We start from the raw sequence: 14,716 nt of genomic DNA, 5'->3' as shown, positions 1-14,716 counted from the left end.
CAACGTGGGACAACAAGTCCATGAAGACAGAGTCTTACAGTTGTGTAATGTATTGGTTACATGTGAAAAGGCCACATGAACAGAGACACTAATTCACGTACAGATCAGTCCCACTGATTAAAAACAAGAGGACTTTAATACAGACTGTCAGTGGAAAGTCACATGTACTACTGCACATAAGTACAAACTTCACATCTAGACCTACATGTTCCCTCGTCAATGATCAAGAAGTGTTTTCATGACCAGTTGATTCAAAATGAAAACTTCACTCACTTTTGAACTTTTATAGTTTTGTAGTAAATGATACTGTGATAGACAGATGCAGTTCAGAGTGTGAACTTTAACACTCATGGAGAAAATAAAATTAAAGTCATTAGTTTGTCTCGGCCGGCCAACAAGACTTCAGTCTTTTCATAGTCTGTGGTTTTCTGCACTGAAGATAAGTGTGTGAATGTATGAACCACAAAGAAAAAAAGTCAAATTTTCCATCTGACAACTGTATGAAACCCACAGAACCACACGACACAAAGAAGACATGAGACTAAACTTTATTGATCCTGCAGAAGAGGACACGTTGCTGTCAATTCATTCATTCATTTTTACAGATTCTAGAAAAACAACGTGAGTTCGTCTTTCTTCATGTCCTGTTGCTGTCTGAAGACACACAGCATCTAAAAATAAAGTTCTTCTGTCTGATGGACTCTGAAGACCCGTTACAGGTGCAGCTTTTCGTCAGTGGTTTTATTGGTGTGAAGGTGTAAAAGTCGACCTCAGTGAAGAGTAGACGACCTCTGGTCGGGCTGGAAGCTCTGAGCAGAAACAGCGTGAGACAATGATGGTTAAAAAAAACGTTTATTGGACAAAATGTCCAAACGAGACCTAATGAACATGAGAGAAATCAGCACAAATCAAACCCTGTCTCCAAGAAATATATTAAAAACTAATGGCTCTGTTTGTAACTTCCTGGTTTTCTGCAGAAACTGGTGATGAAATGTGATCTGATCTTCACCAAAGTCACAAATATCAACAAACACAATATTTGTATTTGAGCATTTAGCAAATAGACACAGAGGGAAACTGTGTGAATCTGTCCAAAGTTCACAGGAAAGAGCTACTGTACCTCTTTTCTTTGGTTTGGGGTTTTTAATGACTATCTGTCCATAACTGACATCTCCTGTCCTCACTGCTGAGTAAACTACAGCTGGATCAGTCTCTGCAAAATAAAACACATGCAAATGACTTATTGCAAGTACTACAACTGATACCAGTACTGTTACTGTATAAGGGTACTATATGCTACATTTAAAACACGGAGCTACACGCAAACAAACGCTGTGTGTGACTGCACAAGATGTATAAATAAGCAAAAACAAAGATGAATACCTGCAAAAAAAAAGCCGAAGCATTTATTCATCATTTGTCATGTATTTGCTTTTATAATTTATTTAATTAGAACAGACTGGTTCAGCGTAACTTATCAACAAAGTAGAAAGTGTAGTGTTTCTTCTCTCCAGTTTTATGTTTATTTGAGCTGCTGCCTGTGACCACATCTCCAAGGTGAACGATTTCACCTTTTATTTAAAATAATAATAATAATAATAATATTATAATATATAATCTCCTCTCTCCTGATACTGAGATCATGAGGTTGGTAACAGTTTTTGTTCTTCACACCTCTGCTGTGAAACAGCAAAAAGCAAATATAGGTATGGAGGCTGTGAATCACAAACAGGAAATTAGATGACAGAGCTGCTCGCTTCTATTACCTTTAACATATCAACAAGGTACCAAACAAACAGTGTAATTAACCACAGAAGATCACACTCATGACAAACCTCCACAGCATCAGTTCATTGTTTACTGGAATCAATAAGAAGTTTCTGTTGTATCTCTACATGCAAAGTTTAAAAATATATAAATACATAATTATTTGAGTAAACTGCAGCTGGATCAGTGTCTGCAAAATAAAATACACAAAGTACTTCACTGCAGGTACTACACATGGTACAGTAGTAAAGCTGCTGTTAGTGTCAGGAAGTGGAAAACTGTCCTGTGGTCGGAAATTTAAAGTTTGAAATTCTAAATGGAAATCATGACGCTGCATCCTCCATAGGGACAATATGACTTGTTATCAGTGCACAGTTCAGCAGCTGTGATGATGTGGGGGGACATTAGTGCACACAGCACATGGGAAACTTGCTGCCATCAATCTGACCATTGGAGAACACGGGCAGATCAGGAAATATTTCATGGGGTGGCCAGACTTGGAAACCTGCTCAAAATAGGGTGATATATTTGGAAAACGATTTAGAAGGTTTAAAATCCATTTTTGGAAATAATAAATTATGTATTAATAGACTAATAGTGTGGTTTTAAAGTGTTTTATCTGTGTCATAACAAAGAAATAAAAAACAAATAACAACAATAAATAAAATATAAAATATACATAAAATATTATAGTCATAATATTGTGACAATATATATTAAAGCATCATAAATGTCATATATTAAATTCTTAACTATTAATATTAATTGTGAAGGGCTATAAAGGTTTTAAAATAAAACACACACACACCTCTGCTCTGTTTGATTGGTCGTTGTTGGTCATGTAATATTTTGATGTCTGTGTATGCAATGTCACCTTCTCCAACTTCTTCTTCATCAGCTGTAATGAACAGTAGAAAACATAAATTTTTATGGTCAAGATGTATAATTGTGCTGAAAAAATTCTGGAAAAAGTAAAAAATCCACAAGTTTACTTTTAGGTTTCACCAGTTTCACCAGTAAAACGAGTAAAACCAGCAGAGTCAGACCAAATATGGAGGAAACAGATATCACCACAGACAGAGGAGGAGAAGAAGAGGAGCCAGGAGGTTTTTCTAAAGAAAAAAAGAGGTAATAAACAAAGAAACTGAACATTATTGTTCTGTTTGTTCTCAAACTTTTCTCTGTCACATGAAAGATCACAGATCCAGTTTAGAAACCTGCTGAAGATTAGCTGGAGGTTTCTGACCTGTGACGTAGATCCAGCTGGGTGGAGATGTGGTTGTAGGTTTTTCTGTAGAGAGAATCCAACTGTTCAGGTGAACATGTGGATGAAATAAGTGTTGAAATCAAAGTGAAGCTCCTGACCTGTGACGTAGATCCAGCTGGGTGGAGACTCTCCATGACTGCTGATGTGACACTTGTAGAGGCCTTCATCAGACTTGGTAACATGGTGGATGGTCATGTGACCTGTAGGCTCAGTCCTGATGAGGGAGCCATCTTTATAGAAATCAGCTGGGAGCTTGGAGGGAGACCTCTGTGTTTGACAGTGCAGAGAGACATCATGTCCCTCCATCACAGGGAGGACAGGACTCTGCAGGATCACTGCTCCACCTCAACACAGAGACAAACTACAGCATTTCATCCATTTCCACACAGCTTCATCAACACTAACTCCACAGTCTGATCTTACCAGAGACAGTGATGGTGATGCTGTTACTGGTTGATCCCTCTCTGGACTCACACCAGTAAACTCCACTGTCCCATGGGACAACGGTGCTGATGTTACAAGAAGAACCAACTGATTTTCCCCAGTCAGTTCCACACTGAGTCCTCTGTCTTTTAGTTGTGTTTCTCCTAAGTGTCCATCCAGCAGAGCTGTCGTCCTCCTCACAGCTCAGAGACACAGAATCATCTTTAAATAGCTGAGAGATGCTGGGACTCACAGTCAGACGAGCTGAAGACAGATTCAGTACATTCTGAGAAATCGCTAATAATATTATACAATATACGACTTTGTTTAAAAAAATGTTGAGGTGCTGCATAAAATGTAAATACAAACAGAATGCAATTATTTAATAATTCGTAACTGAAAAAATATTACAAAGAAAACAATTAAGATGTTAAAACTGTAGTTTACTGTGTTAATAAAGCAAATGTTCTCATTTGGACTTTGATGCCATTAAAACTTTTCAAAATGTGACCGTCGAAGATCATCACGGGCAGCAATAAACTTCCCCTAGTGGACTGTGGGAGACCTGTCTCTGACTGAGGACGACTAACCCGGACCAGGTGAATGATAATCATGTGTAAAATAATCAGAGAGTTTTGAAGAACTTCAGATGATCAGAGAAGATGTTTACTGACCTTGGTTAGTTGTGCAGCAAAACAGAGAGATCACAACTAAAGAGACAAGAGAGTCAGGATGGTTATAACTGGACAAATGAGACGAGTTGTCTTCAGACGAGAAACACTTAAATCATCACAATAATATACTAATAATAACACTGTAAATCAAAAGGGCAAATTTTGATGATCATAGATTTTATTGGAATCTTTTTACACGAGTTCATGTTTCATAAAGAGTTATGTTAATCTAAATGTTCACAGAGACACAAAGAGCACAGCTGTCCATAAACTGTTCATAATCCTGAAACCAATTAGAAATGGAGACACTCGGACAAGAAGTAAAGAAAGTCATTTGTGCTGAACACAGTTCAGTGATCAGAGCATTTGAGTTGTAATGTTGGTCAGAGGACAAAGAGCTTTTTGCTGTTCGTGTTTCACCTTTAGCTTCCGTTCTAATGCTGTAAATATGTCAAAGAGCTGTTACTGTGTGTTTGAGTGTTTAGGGAGGAGGTTGTTGGGTTTGTCGCCTGCAAATGCATCAGAGCCAGGACACGAAGTATTTTTGTTTGATCATCAAATGTGTTTTTACTAATGCAGCACAGACTTAGAAGCTTAGAATGAACTCTGTGTTCATTCTTTATGGATTATAAAATGTTACATGTTCACAGTAGTTTAATTAGCTGCAGTGTAAAATAGGAACCAAAAGGTTTTTTAACAGTTTTGTCAGTGAGAACATGGTAGGACACTGGATGTAAGTTCGAAATGACGAGACATCTAAAGAAGAGTAGACAGCAGAGACAGAACGAAGCCACGGAGGGAGAGGACAAGACGAGAGCCACTGATGGTGATCTGTCATCTATACATCTCATATTCTGACCTAATGTCTGATTTCTTGTTTCAGATGCTGCAGTAACTTTCTGAACAGAAACTGCTGAACAATTAAGCTTTTTTCTGTCTTTTTATCTCTGTTCATTTTCATGTCGATCCCTAGAATCTTCTTTCATATCAGGATATTTGAGCTTTTGTTCAAATATCCATGTAATGTCTCCAAATGTCTCCATTTATCTGACCTCCACTCTTCTCCAACTCAGCTGACCTGCTGAAAATGTCCTAGTTTAAATTATACTTACAGAGCAGCCGCTGAAGAGACGTTTGCTGCATTGTTCCACTTGGTGACATGAGAGCAACACGTTCGATCGCACTTCCTTCTTCTTTGTAGATGCTGGTGCCGTGTTTTCTCTGCAGCAGTCGGTATGAAAGAGCTCATTACGTATGTCACTGTCACACAGACAAATCCGATTTTAGTAAGAAGCTTCACTGCTTTGTCATTTGATTTGATTTTGTTCCTTTTTTCTAAAATTCAGTAGAAACTGAAATCTGTAATTTGACATTTGATTAAACCGTTATTTGTTTGACCAAAAAAAAAAAAGACTTCAAAAAGTTTGGTCACGTTCACCACTGTCCACAGCAGAACATGATTTGGCATTTTGCTCTTCCTGCTGCAACCCTCCCATTTTATCCAGGCTTTAACCTGGATACACACACACAAACACACATGTATATATATACATGTGTGTTTGTGTGTGTGTATGATTTTCATTAATGTCATCAGTTTACAGTGACAGTAACAGATTCAAAAAAACTTTATTAGTCCTGTGTTGTGTTTTGCTCAAAATGTAAAGGAAAAGACCCACATGACCAAAACTTCCATAAATAACTAAAGATAAACATCTATCAGTCTCAGGAAATTCTGAAAAAGTGTCTTTTTTTATCTCCATTAAACAGTTTGTAGTCACAAACACACACACACACATAAAGAGGTCTGGTTACACATTTAGTAGACTGTTAACTGACTGGTAAATTATTTACGCACACTGGCCAATTTATTAGGTACCCCTGTACAATCTAGGACGTCCTATTTAAAATGAATGAGAACATTAGAACCACCTCCTCTTATAATACACTCCAGTACAACTAGACCACCCACAATGGTTGCTGTCTTGGATTGCATTAAATTGTACAGGTGTACCTAATAAAGTGGCCAGTCAGTGTATGTATATGTGTGGCCCACTTACCATTTATTTAAAAACCACAAAAATGAAGGTGTCTTGCACAGAGACACTTGCACAGAGTCCGTGGACCAACTGAGCTACACCCGCCCCAGCTGTGAAGTTCACTACTGTTGTAGCTGGTAGAGGTGGATCTTTGTGTAGCCAACTGACAGGAGCTTGTTCCATAATAAAACAATAATATTCCATGTTTTAATAATAATCTGTGTCTGAAAACTGAGTTTACTGAAGTAAAGTACAAGTACCTGTCAGTTGTACTTGCTGCACATCAGTTTTTTTACATGTAATTTTGAGGGATGTGTCAGGATGCTGATGTTTCCTGTTTAAAGTGAAAACTTTCCGCCTGGTTTGAGCCGTAACTTTACACAGCAGCAGTAAAGTGACCAGATTGTCCAACTAGTTTTTATCTTTGCTGTTTCCACAAAAAATGATTTTTCCAGCACGATAGGAGCCAGAAGAAGAAAAGGATGTTTTCTTCTAAATGCACCTTCTGTGTGTGTCTCCTCACATGTCTCCTTAACGGGTCTGTCTCCAAAGGTAAGCTGGGTTAGTGGACAATCTGCTGTAGGTCCAAACATTTCCTGAAAACTGGTGTGTGGTAGAGAGGAGAATTATGTTATAAATAATTACTAAGAAATTTGATATGTTGGCCTCAGATTTATATCAGATTTACACTTACAATTCTAATCAATTTATTTTGTTTGTGTGGACTTGGTTTTTACAAAAATATTTACTTAAAAAATGTCTACAAATAAAGAACAATTAATTTCTGTGGCTCAGTAACTCACAGCTCCGGTGCTCAACTTAATGTTACTGTAGCACAAAGAAATAATCTGAAGAAAAACATGACTTCACCCTTCGAGCTGTTAGTTTCCTTCTCTTTCATAGTGAAGGACATAACTATGGTCAGTGTGGGACAGGAAGCAGAAAGTTCCTGTAAGACATCTGGAATTTACCCAGGAACAATGAACAATTGCTTCATTTCTAAAGGAAGCAGTCAGATAAACATAGTGTGTAACGTCCTTACAATGTTGTTTTTCTCCTGCTCAATGTGCCCAGTTAAAACCTTTGTGATTTGTTTTGTGGGTTTTATTTTTACAACTTCCTGTAAGCCGGAAGTGTTTTATTTTGAAAGGACAGCTAACACATTAAAAAAGAACGAAGCTTAACAACGGTAGAAGACGGTAAAAGGTAACAGACGGAGAAATAAAACGAGACTAAAGACATTAAGGAGACGGTTACGGACAGTGTCTTTTTGTGTTTAGCTCCAGTTGGAAGTGGTAACAAAGTTGGTTTTATGATTTATATAAATTTGTAAGACATTTGAATTTTGTGTTAATGAAGTTGCTAAATTGTCTTTATGTTAGCTTAACGTAAAACTGCTATACGACGTATTAACGTTCTAATATGGTTTGAATGTATTGTTTTGTCTGTGTTTACTTTGCGTAGCTCTTACGTTGGTTTGAAGAAAAGGATAAAGAAAATAAACTATTATCAGTAAAGCTGCAAATTTCTGACTGGACGCAACAGAAAGAGCTCGGACCTCAGCTGCTCCGCCTCTCATCATGGTTATAAGTCCTCACTTACAACAGACGGCAGGCAGCAGAAGTTGGTCTGAAACGTTAAAGAATTAAAGATAAATTAGGCTACAATGGACATGGAGGTTACAGAGGCCTCATCTGCATTTGCTAAAGACACCAACCAACAGATTGTAGATCTGCAAAGGGAGATTTATGAATACAAAGGTTTGTTTGAAAATGCAACTGATAATACAAGACGAGATATCAATAAGACCTTACGGTGGAAAGAAAAACTGCTCTCTGATCTACAGCACCAAATTAAAGACACCACAGAGGTTCTTCGCCACTCAGAAGGTACCAGAGCACCAAGTGAAAGGATGGCTGCTTACCACAGGGAGGAAACGACCTAGAGGAAAAGAGGCTAATTGGCTTATATGAACATTGGAAAGTTCAGGTTCGTAAGGCAACAGAAGAACTAAAGTCAGACATCACTGAAACGCACATGGCAACAATTGCAGACATTTTAGAGAAAGAGAAGGACGACATCATGAAACTCTATGCTGAATTGAGAGATTATATAACACCAACAACTGATTTAAGATAAAAAGTAGTTGCATGTGAGGCAGTGACCAGTGACATAATTAAAATCCTATATGAAAGACTAACTGGCATTGATGGAGAGTTTGATGCAGAAAGGGAAAGATGTCGTCTCTGTGAGCTGCTCAATCAAGACTATGCCCTTTCCATTTCTGGTTCTACTGCTGCACAGTCAAACATCAACCATAGCTCCTCATCTTCCTACGTTGCAGCAAAGCGAGCAGATGCAGCAGCAGAGCTTGCTGCAAAGGAAGCAGAGTATAACATCCTTCTAGGGAAACCAAACAAAAGGAAAAGATAGGATTCCTGGACGAACAGCATAAGAAAGAATTGGAAATTCAACTATCTGAATTGGAACGTCTGCAGGCTGGAAAGGATGTAAAGGCAGCTAGAGCCAGGTTGGAAGTATACGACAGAGACGACTGACATTCAGCCAGTTGAGACTGAGCAGGTGACATCACATCCATCCAACACTGCCATTTTTCAGCACCTCCTGAAGTCATTCTACTGGCACAAGCTGTTCAGGACAGTATTTCAATGAACAGACTTCCTATGCCTGGTGAGCCAATCCCCTTCACTGAATGGAAAGCCTGTTTCAAGTCACTTATCGATCGAAAAGGCATTTCCCCTGCTGATAAGTTGTATTACCTCAAAACATATGTTAGTGGCCCAGCTCGTAAATGCTTTGAAGGGACCTTCTAAGGAAATGATGGAGAAGCGTACCAAGATGCCTGGAAAAAACCTGACCAACGATATGGCCAGACATTTGTTATTCAAAGAGCATTTGGAGAGAAACTTGCATGCTGGCCAAAAATACAGTCTAAAGATGCTGAAGGTCTTAGAAACTTTGCAGAATTTTTGAATGCCTGCATTCACGCTATGCCTCATGTGAAGGGACTGGAAATATTAACTGTGAAGAAAATCAGAAGCTGATACAAAAACTACCTGACTGGACAGCAGCCAGATGGAATCGTCAGGTAACAAAGGCCCTTATGGAAGGCAAAGAGTTTCCCAGTTTTAGTGCATTTGTGTCAATAGAAGCAGAGGTTGCTTGCAACCCAGTCACCTCCATCTAAGCTCTATGTTCATCTGAGGCTCGTGGTGAAAGGGGAAATTTAAAGGAGATCAAAAGAAACAAGGCAAGTGTTTTCAGTATCCAATCAGCTGTGGATCGTGACAAGCAAATATCACAAATGCATATATAAGATCATTATGCATTTTGTGTCAGGATACTCACCAACTACACAAGTGCCCGAAACTCTTAAAAAGGTCTCTGACAGACGTAAGACGTATGTTAAGGACAACAGATTGTGTTATGGCTGTTTGAAATCAGGTCATGGTGTAAAGGAATGTTGATGCCACCTCATCTGTGATGTCTGCATGAGAAGGCACCCGACATGTCTTCACGACTATAATTATGTCAGTTGGGTAAGGAGAGGACGATGGTGACTACTGAAAATGCAATTCAGAATGATACATCTGAGACAACAGCCGCTGTATCACTAAATGTTTCAAGAGAAGGACCCTCTACTAGTACGTCAATGATTGTTCCAGTGTGGGTGTCATCTGTTGCAGATCCATATAATGAAAAACTGGTGTATGCATTGTTAGACACTCAAAGTGACACTGTTTTCATTGACCACGAGTTAAGCTATAATCTGAAAGCAGATGCTTGTTCAGTGAAATTAAAACTGACCACCATGATGGGAAAAAATACAGTTGTAAGCAGTGAGAAGGTGTCTGGTCTTCATGTTAGGGGTTACAGCTCAGCCATACACATTCCCCTTCCTCCTGCTTACACAAAGGACTGTATACCTGCAAATCGTAACCACATACCCACTTGTGAAACAGCCAAATGCTGGAGACATCTATCAACAATCAGTGATGAAATTCCCCCCCACTCCTCAGTTGTGAAGTAGGTCTCCTCATAGGCTACAACTGTTCCCGAGCTTTGGCACCTAAACAAGTGATAATAGGAATAGATGATGAGCCCTATGCTGTACAAACAGACTTAGGTTGGAGCATTGTTGGCAGAGCAACACCCTGCCATGACACAGAGGTGAAGAGCAGTCTTTGCCACAGGGTTTCTGTCAAAGCGGTTCCTCCACTAACACCCATGGATGCAATCCGTGCTTTAGAGAGCGACTTCAAGGATGCATGTGGAAATGAAAAAACTTTGTCTCAAGAAGATCTTGTCTTCCTCAGCAAACTGAAGGAAGGCATAAGGAAAAACAAGGAAGGCTATTAGTGCTATTGCACACCTTAGAAGGCAAATCTTTAGAGACAAATCAGATACACACTCAAGGGCAGCTGAACGACAAGATGCAGAGAACATCATAATCAAAGACCTGCAAAAGAAGACATACGTGGAAGACATAAGGACAATAAGTAAATCAGCTGCCAAGCAACAATAGGCTGTGTCAGCTTGATGTCTTTCTTGACAAAGATGGTGTTCTTAAAGTGGGAGGAAGATTAGGCTCTTCAAAACTTTCAAGTTCTCTCAAGCACCCAACAGTCATTCCCAGAAAACATCACATTACAAAGCTGATAATTGCATACTACCATGGAAGGGTTCGACTTAAGGGAAAGGGCTTCACCCTCAATGAAATAAGATCTAATGGCTATTGGATCCAAGGTATGATGGTAGCTGTTACATCCTACATTCACCAGTGTGTGTTATTAGCTGGAGATTAAGGAGACCTGTGGAGGACAAAGAATCAGTGATCTACTTACAGAATGAATGGAACCATCTCCGCCTTTCACATACTGTGGCATAGACTGTTTTGGGCCTTTTATGACCAAAGAAGGTAGAAAAGAACACTAAAGACATGTCCTGCTCTTCACTTGTTTTTGCTTCAGGGCCATCACATAGAGATGCTGGAGGATCTGTCAACTGATGCATCCGTCAATGGTCTGCAATGCTTTATTGCATTGAGAGGCTCAGTGAGACAAATTAAGTCTGATCAAGGGACTAATTTTATTGGTGCCAAAAATGAACTCAGCAAAGCTTTACAGGACGTTGATGCAAAGAGGCTGATAACCTTCCTGGCTTCAAAGCAATGTGACTTTGTAATGAATGCAGCCCATGCAAGTCACGCAGGTGGAGTTTGGGAGCGACAGATTAAAACTGTAAGAAATATCCTCCATCTTCACTCTCTCACTCTCCTCTGGTAGACTCCATGATGCCTCTCTACAGACCGAACTGTATGAAACGATGGCAATAGTCCGTCATTGTGTTGCCCGTCCGTCAGCTGCCCACTGACTGTAGACAATTTGAATGATTCCAACAGCCTGGAACTGCTCACTCCTAATAACGTCATTATTATCAAATCCACACCAGCACTACCTCCTCCAGGCAACTTTGTTAAAGAGGATCTGTATGGACAAAAAAGATGGCGACAAGTGCAACACCTGACAGAGCAGTTTTGGAGTCGCTGGAGGAAGGAGTACCTCCACAGCATTACTGTCAGACAGCGATGGCACACACCTAAGAAAAACATTCAAGTAGTTGAGAGTCAGGATTGTTCTAGGAGATAAAAATCTGAATTAAAAAAGGGCTAAAACCCAGCAAATTATCTGTATTGGAACGTCCAGTTCATAAGCTAGTTCTGTTATTAGGGTCTGCTTAAACATAGTGCGGTAAATGATTGACTGTAAATATTCTTGTTGCTGAGTATATTATAAAGGTCTGTTTTATTAGTAAAAATCATGTTCACTGGTAATCAAACACTCATGATTTGGTGGGAGTGTAACGTCCCTACAATGTTGTTTTTCTCCCTCAAATGTGCCCAGTTCAAACCTTTGTAATTTGTTTTGTGGCTTTTATTTTTATAGCTTCCTGTAAGATGGTAGTGTTTTATTTTGAAAGGACAGCCAACACGTAATAAAAGGGAAACTTAACAACAGTAGAAGATGGTAAAATCTGCTATACGATGTATTAACTGTGTTTACTTTGTGTAGCTCCTACGTTGGTTTGAAAAGGATAAGGAAAATAAACTATTATCAGATCATCAGTAAGGCTTCAAATTTCTGACTGGATGCTAAATAGTGGCTCAAATGGATTCAGAGCTGTTGTTTCCATTGTGGAACAGAAGCATTGATCAGAGAAAAACTGCTGTTAATGACTTGGACAGTGAATCCTACTGGAAATCAGTGGGTGTTTCTAGTTGAACTCTGCCTAACGGCAAAGACTCCAGACAAAGAGGGACGAGGCACTAAATGTAAAGAACTACCTGATGTGTTTTCTACAAGGCTCCATTTCTCACTGTCCCAAACACAAAGTTGTTGGGTGAATAAAATCATTTAAAGCAGTCTGATAAGTAAAATAATTAGTTACAGACCACATACTTTCAGTACTTGGACGTTTTTTTCTAGTATTTGTACCATCTCTTTCCTAGTAATGTGATTATATTTACATTGTTGACCATCACTTGCTCCTGAGGCTTTGACCAGTTTTTACAGTGTTTCTGTAATGAACAGTGTGTTTGTAGTCAGAGGAAACTCAGAGCCAGTTAATAACCAGCTTCATGCTCACAGTTATCTATGAGAAATGTTAGAGAACGAGCTTCATGGTCCAGGTCCCAGATGTCAGTCCTTCCTTTTTAGTACATTTAACATCAGAACTACACGATTAAACCTAATTTTGAATCAAATGACAGAGTCTGGTTCACACAGCTGAACTAGGAATGTGTTTAAACAGCTGGGCACAAACATTTGCATCCTCATGTACTGAAACTGCATGTAGGGAGATAAAAAGTTATAGTAAAATAATAATAAATAAATGGAACGAGTCAATAAAATAACGATCCTTAACTTCTGATGAAAGAACATTTAATAAAAAAATAAAATCTTTGTTTTACTTATTTTTGCCATTTCAAAATAAGTGGATGCTTTAAAGTCATATTTGTTTTTAAAAACTTTATTTCTGATATTTTAGATCACGAGCTTCACATTGAAAAAGGTTGAATAGGAAATATTTTTTATTTTGATCATTTAACAAATAATATCTTTACTGACTTTTAATTTTTTCTCTTTTAATTCTGATCCACAAGTGAAAACAGTCCAACCTAGAGATGACGTCCTCCTTCTGTGTCAGGGTCCCAGAGGTGCTGACATCATATTTGTATCATGGATCAGACCTGACCTGGAATCAGAAGGTTCTGTCTTCTTCTTCAGAGATGATCTTACATATGAGGCCTACCAGCATCCAGCTTTTCATGGTCGAGTGGAGCTGAGAGATCCACAGATGAAGGACGGAGATGTTTCTTTGATTCTGAAGAACGTCACCATCAATGACACTGGAACATATGAGTGTTATGTTAGAATCAAAGGAAACAGTCCTCAGCTCGTCAACAGCGTCCACCTGAAGGTTAAATTTTCAGGTGAGTTTGAAGTGCGGCTGCTTCAATATCACTTTTTCCACATCATCAACAAACTGCACTAATCCAAGTTGTGACTTTAGAGCTGTGTGAATTTGACCATCACAGATCAGATGTTTGTGTTTTCTAAAGATGTTGCTGATGAGACTTTGTAGCAAACAGCTGCAATGAGTGATGGGATCAAAGTGCAGTAGATAATGTCTGACAGGAGTTTGAAGAAGAAATGGATTCATCACCTACCTGACACCTCACACCTCACATCTCATTCTCTTCTTACAGGTGCTGCTGAGCATGGAGGAGACAAGTATGGACATCTCAGACTTCTAGTATTTATGACTCTTGTTGTTGTTGGTGTTTTTTGATGTATAGAAAATTTCATCAACTTCCTTCTGATTGTCCATTCATCATCTTTATAGTCTTATCCAGTCTGTCTCAGAGCCAACACAGAGAGACATTCACAGCTACAGGGACCTTCTAGCTTTGAGGCAGCAGCACTAATCACTCCACTACTGTGCTGCCACGTCCATGCATCCATGCTGATCCTGTAATTTATGGCTGCTCACTGTGACTCAATGCATAATTGTCTCTGGGCAAGACACTGAACCCCTAACAGCCCATTCCCATTCCCAGCTGTGCCGTGCCACTCAGGGCCCGGTAGAAATTGGGGAGGGTTGCATCAGGAAGGACATCCTTTGTAAAAACTGTCCCAAATCAACATGGAGACAGTGAACCACTGTGGTGACCCTGAATTCATGGGATAAGCCGAAAGGACAAAAAAACCCAACTTTTAATTCAATGAAGTTTTCTTGAATTATCAGCAGATGCTGTTGTTGTATTGTTGGTATATTGGTCCCATATTCACCAACAAGGTCCAAAAGACTTAACTAGGTAGTTGGATTTGATAAATCTGAAACCATGATGAAACAGTTTTTACTAATATTTTTATTCGACTTCTTACAGCATAGAAAATGCTGAGTCAATTCTAATGAAACACAGCTAAATAACAACATTTATCAGTTTGGCAGAAGTTTTACTTTTA

The 14,716-nt window shown here is 39.0% G+C and overlaps 2 protein-coding genes across 7 annotated transcripts in view; one reads left to right on the top strand and one right to left on the bottom strand.

Moving 5' to 3' along the window:
* The window catches only part of LOC137137812 (low affinity immunoglobulin gamma Fc region receptor II-like), a 100,298-nt gene that overhangs the window by 55,045 nt on the left and 30,537 nt on the right, over window positions 1–14,716 (bottom strand). For 2 of the 5 annotated variants that reach the window (XM_067524490.1, XM_067524489.1), the window contains 5 exons: window positions 3,014–3,058; window positions 2,760–2,879; window positions 2,576–2,665; window positions 1,121–1,213; window positions 579–809 (listed from right to left, as the gene is read on the bottom strand). In XM_067524490.1, the coding sequence (XP_067380591.1) occupies window positions 742–809; window positions 1,121–1,213; window positions 2,576–2,665; window positions 2,760–2,879; window positions 3,014–3,058 (416 nt within the window). In that variant the 3' untranslated portion in view covers window positions 579–741. Of the gene's footprint in view, window positions 1–576; window positions 810–1,120; window positions 1,214–2,575; window positions 2,666–2,759; window positions 2,880–3,013; window positions 3,059–3,132; window positions 3,379–3,457; window positions 3,722–4,131; window positions 4,168–5,243; window positions 5,392–6,188; window positions 6,333–14,716 lie in introns of those variants that run through there. The other 3 variants (XM_067524492.1, XM_067524493.1, XM_067524491.1) reach the window with 3 other exon arrangements.
* On the top strand, window positions 6,579–14,497 carry LOC137137871 (myelin-oligodendrocyte glycoprotein-like). Of its 2 annotated transcripts, XM_067524666.1 has the most exons (4): window positions 6,579–6,719; window positions 13,351–13,680; window positions 13,957–13,981; window positions 14,094–14,497. In XM_067524666.1, the coding sequence occupies exons 1-4, from the start codon at window positions 6,650–6,652 to the stop codon at window positions 14,173–14,175; spliced, it is 507 nt and encodes a 168-aa protein (XP_067380767.1). In that variant the 5' UTR covers window positions 6,579–6,649; the 3' UTR covers window positions 14,176–14,497. The 2 variants fall into 2 exon arrangements, 1 of the variants encoding a protein (XP_067380767.1); XR_010915811.1 differs by lacking the exon at window positions 6,579–6,719 and adding an exon at window positions 7,359–7,373 and having other exon boundaries at window positions 13,957–14,497.

This window comes from Channa argus, chromosome 12, assembly GCF_033026475.1.
Source record: "Channa argus isolate prfri chromosome 12, Channa argus male v1.0, whole genome shotgun sequence".
Taxonomy (NCBI): domain Eukaryota; kingdom Metazoa; phylum Chordata; class Actinopteri; order Anabantiformes; family Channidae; genus Channa; species Channa argus.
The sequence above is the reverse complement of the archived record's forward strand: the minus strand, read 5'-3'. Positions and strand labels throughout refer to the sequence as shown.

Coding starts and splice junctions, on each gene's coding strand:
- LOC137137871 (XM_067524666.1), top strand. CDS start 6,650: ATGTTTTCTTCTAAATGCACCTTCTGTGTGTGTCTCCTCACATGTCTC. Junction 13,681..13,956: donor CCTGAAGGTTAAATTTTCAG/GTGAGTTTGAAG, acceptor CTCTTCTTACAG/GTGCTGCTGAGCATGGAGGA. Junction 13,982..14,093: donor GCTGAGCATGGAGGAGACAA/GTATGGACATCT, acceptor TCATCTTTATAG/TCTTATCCAGTCTGTCTCAG.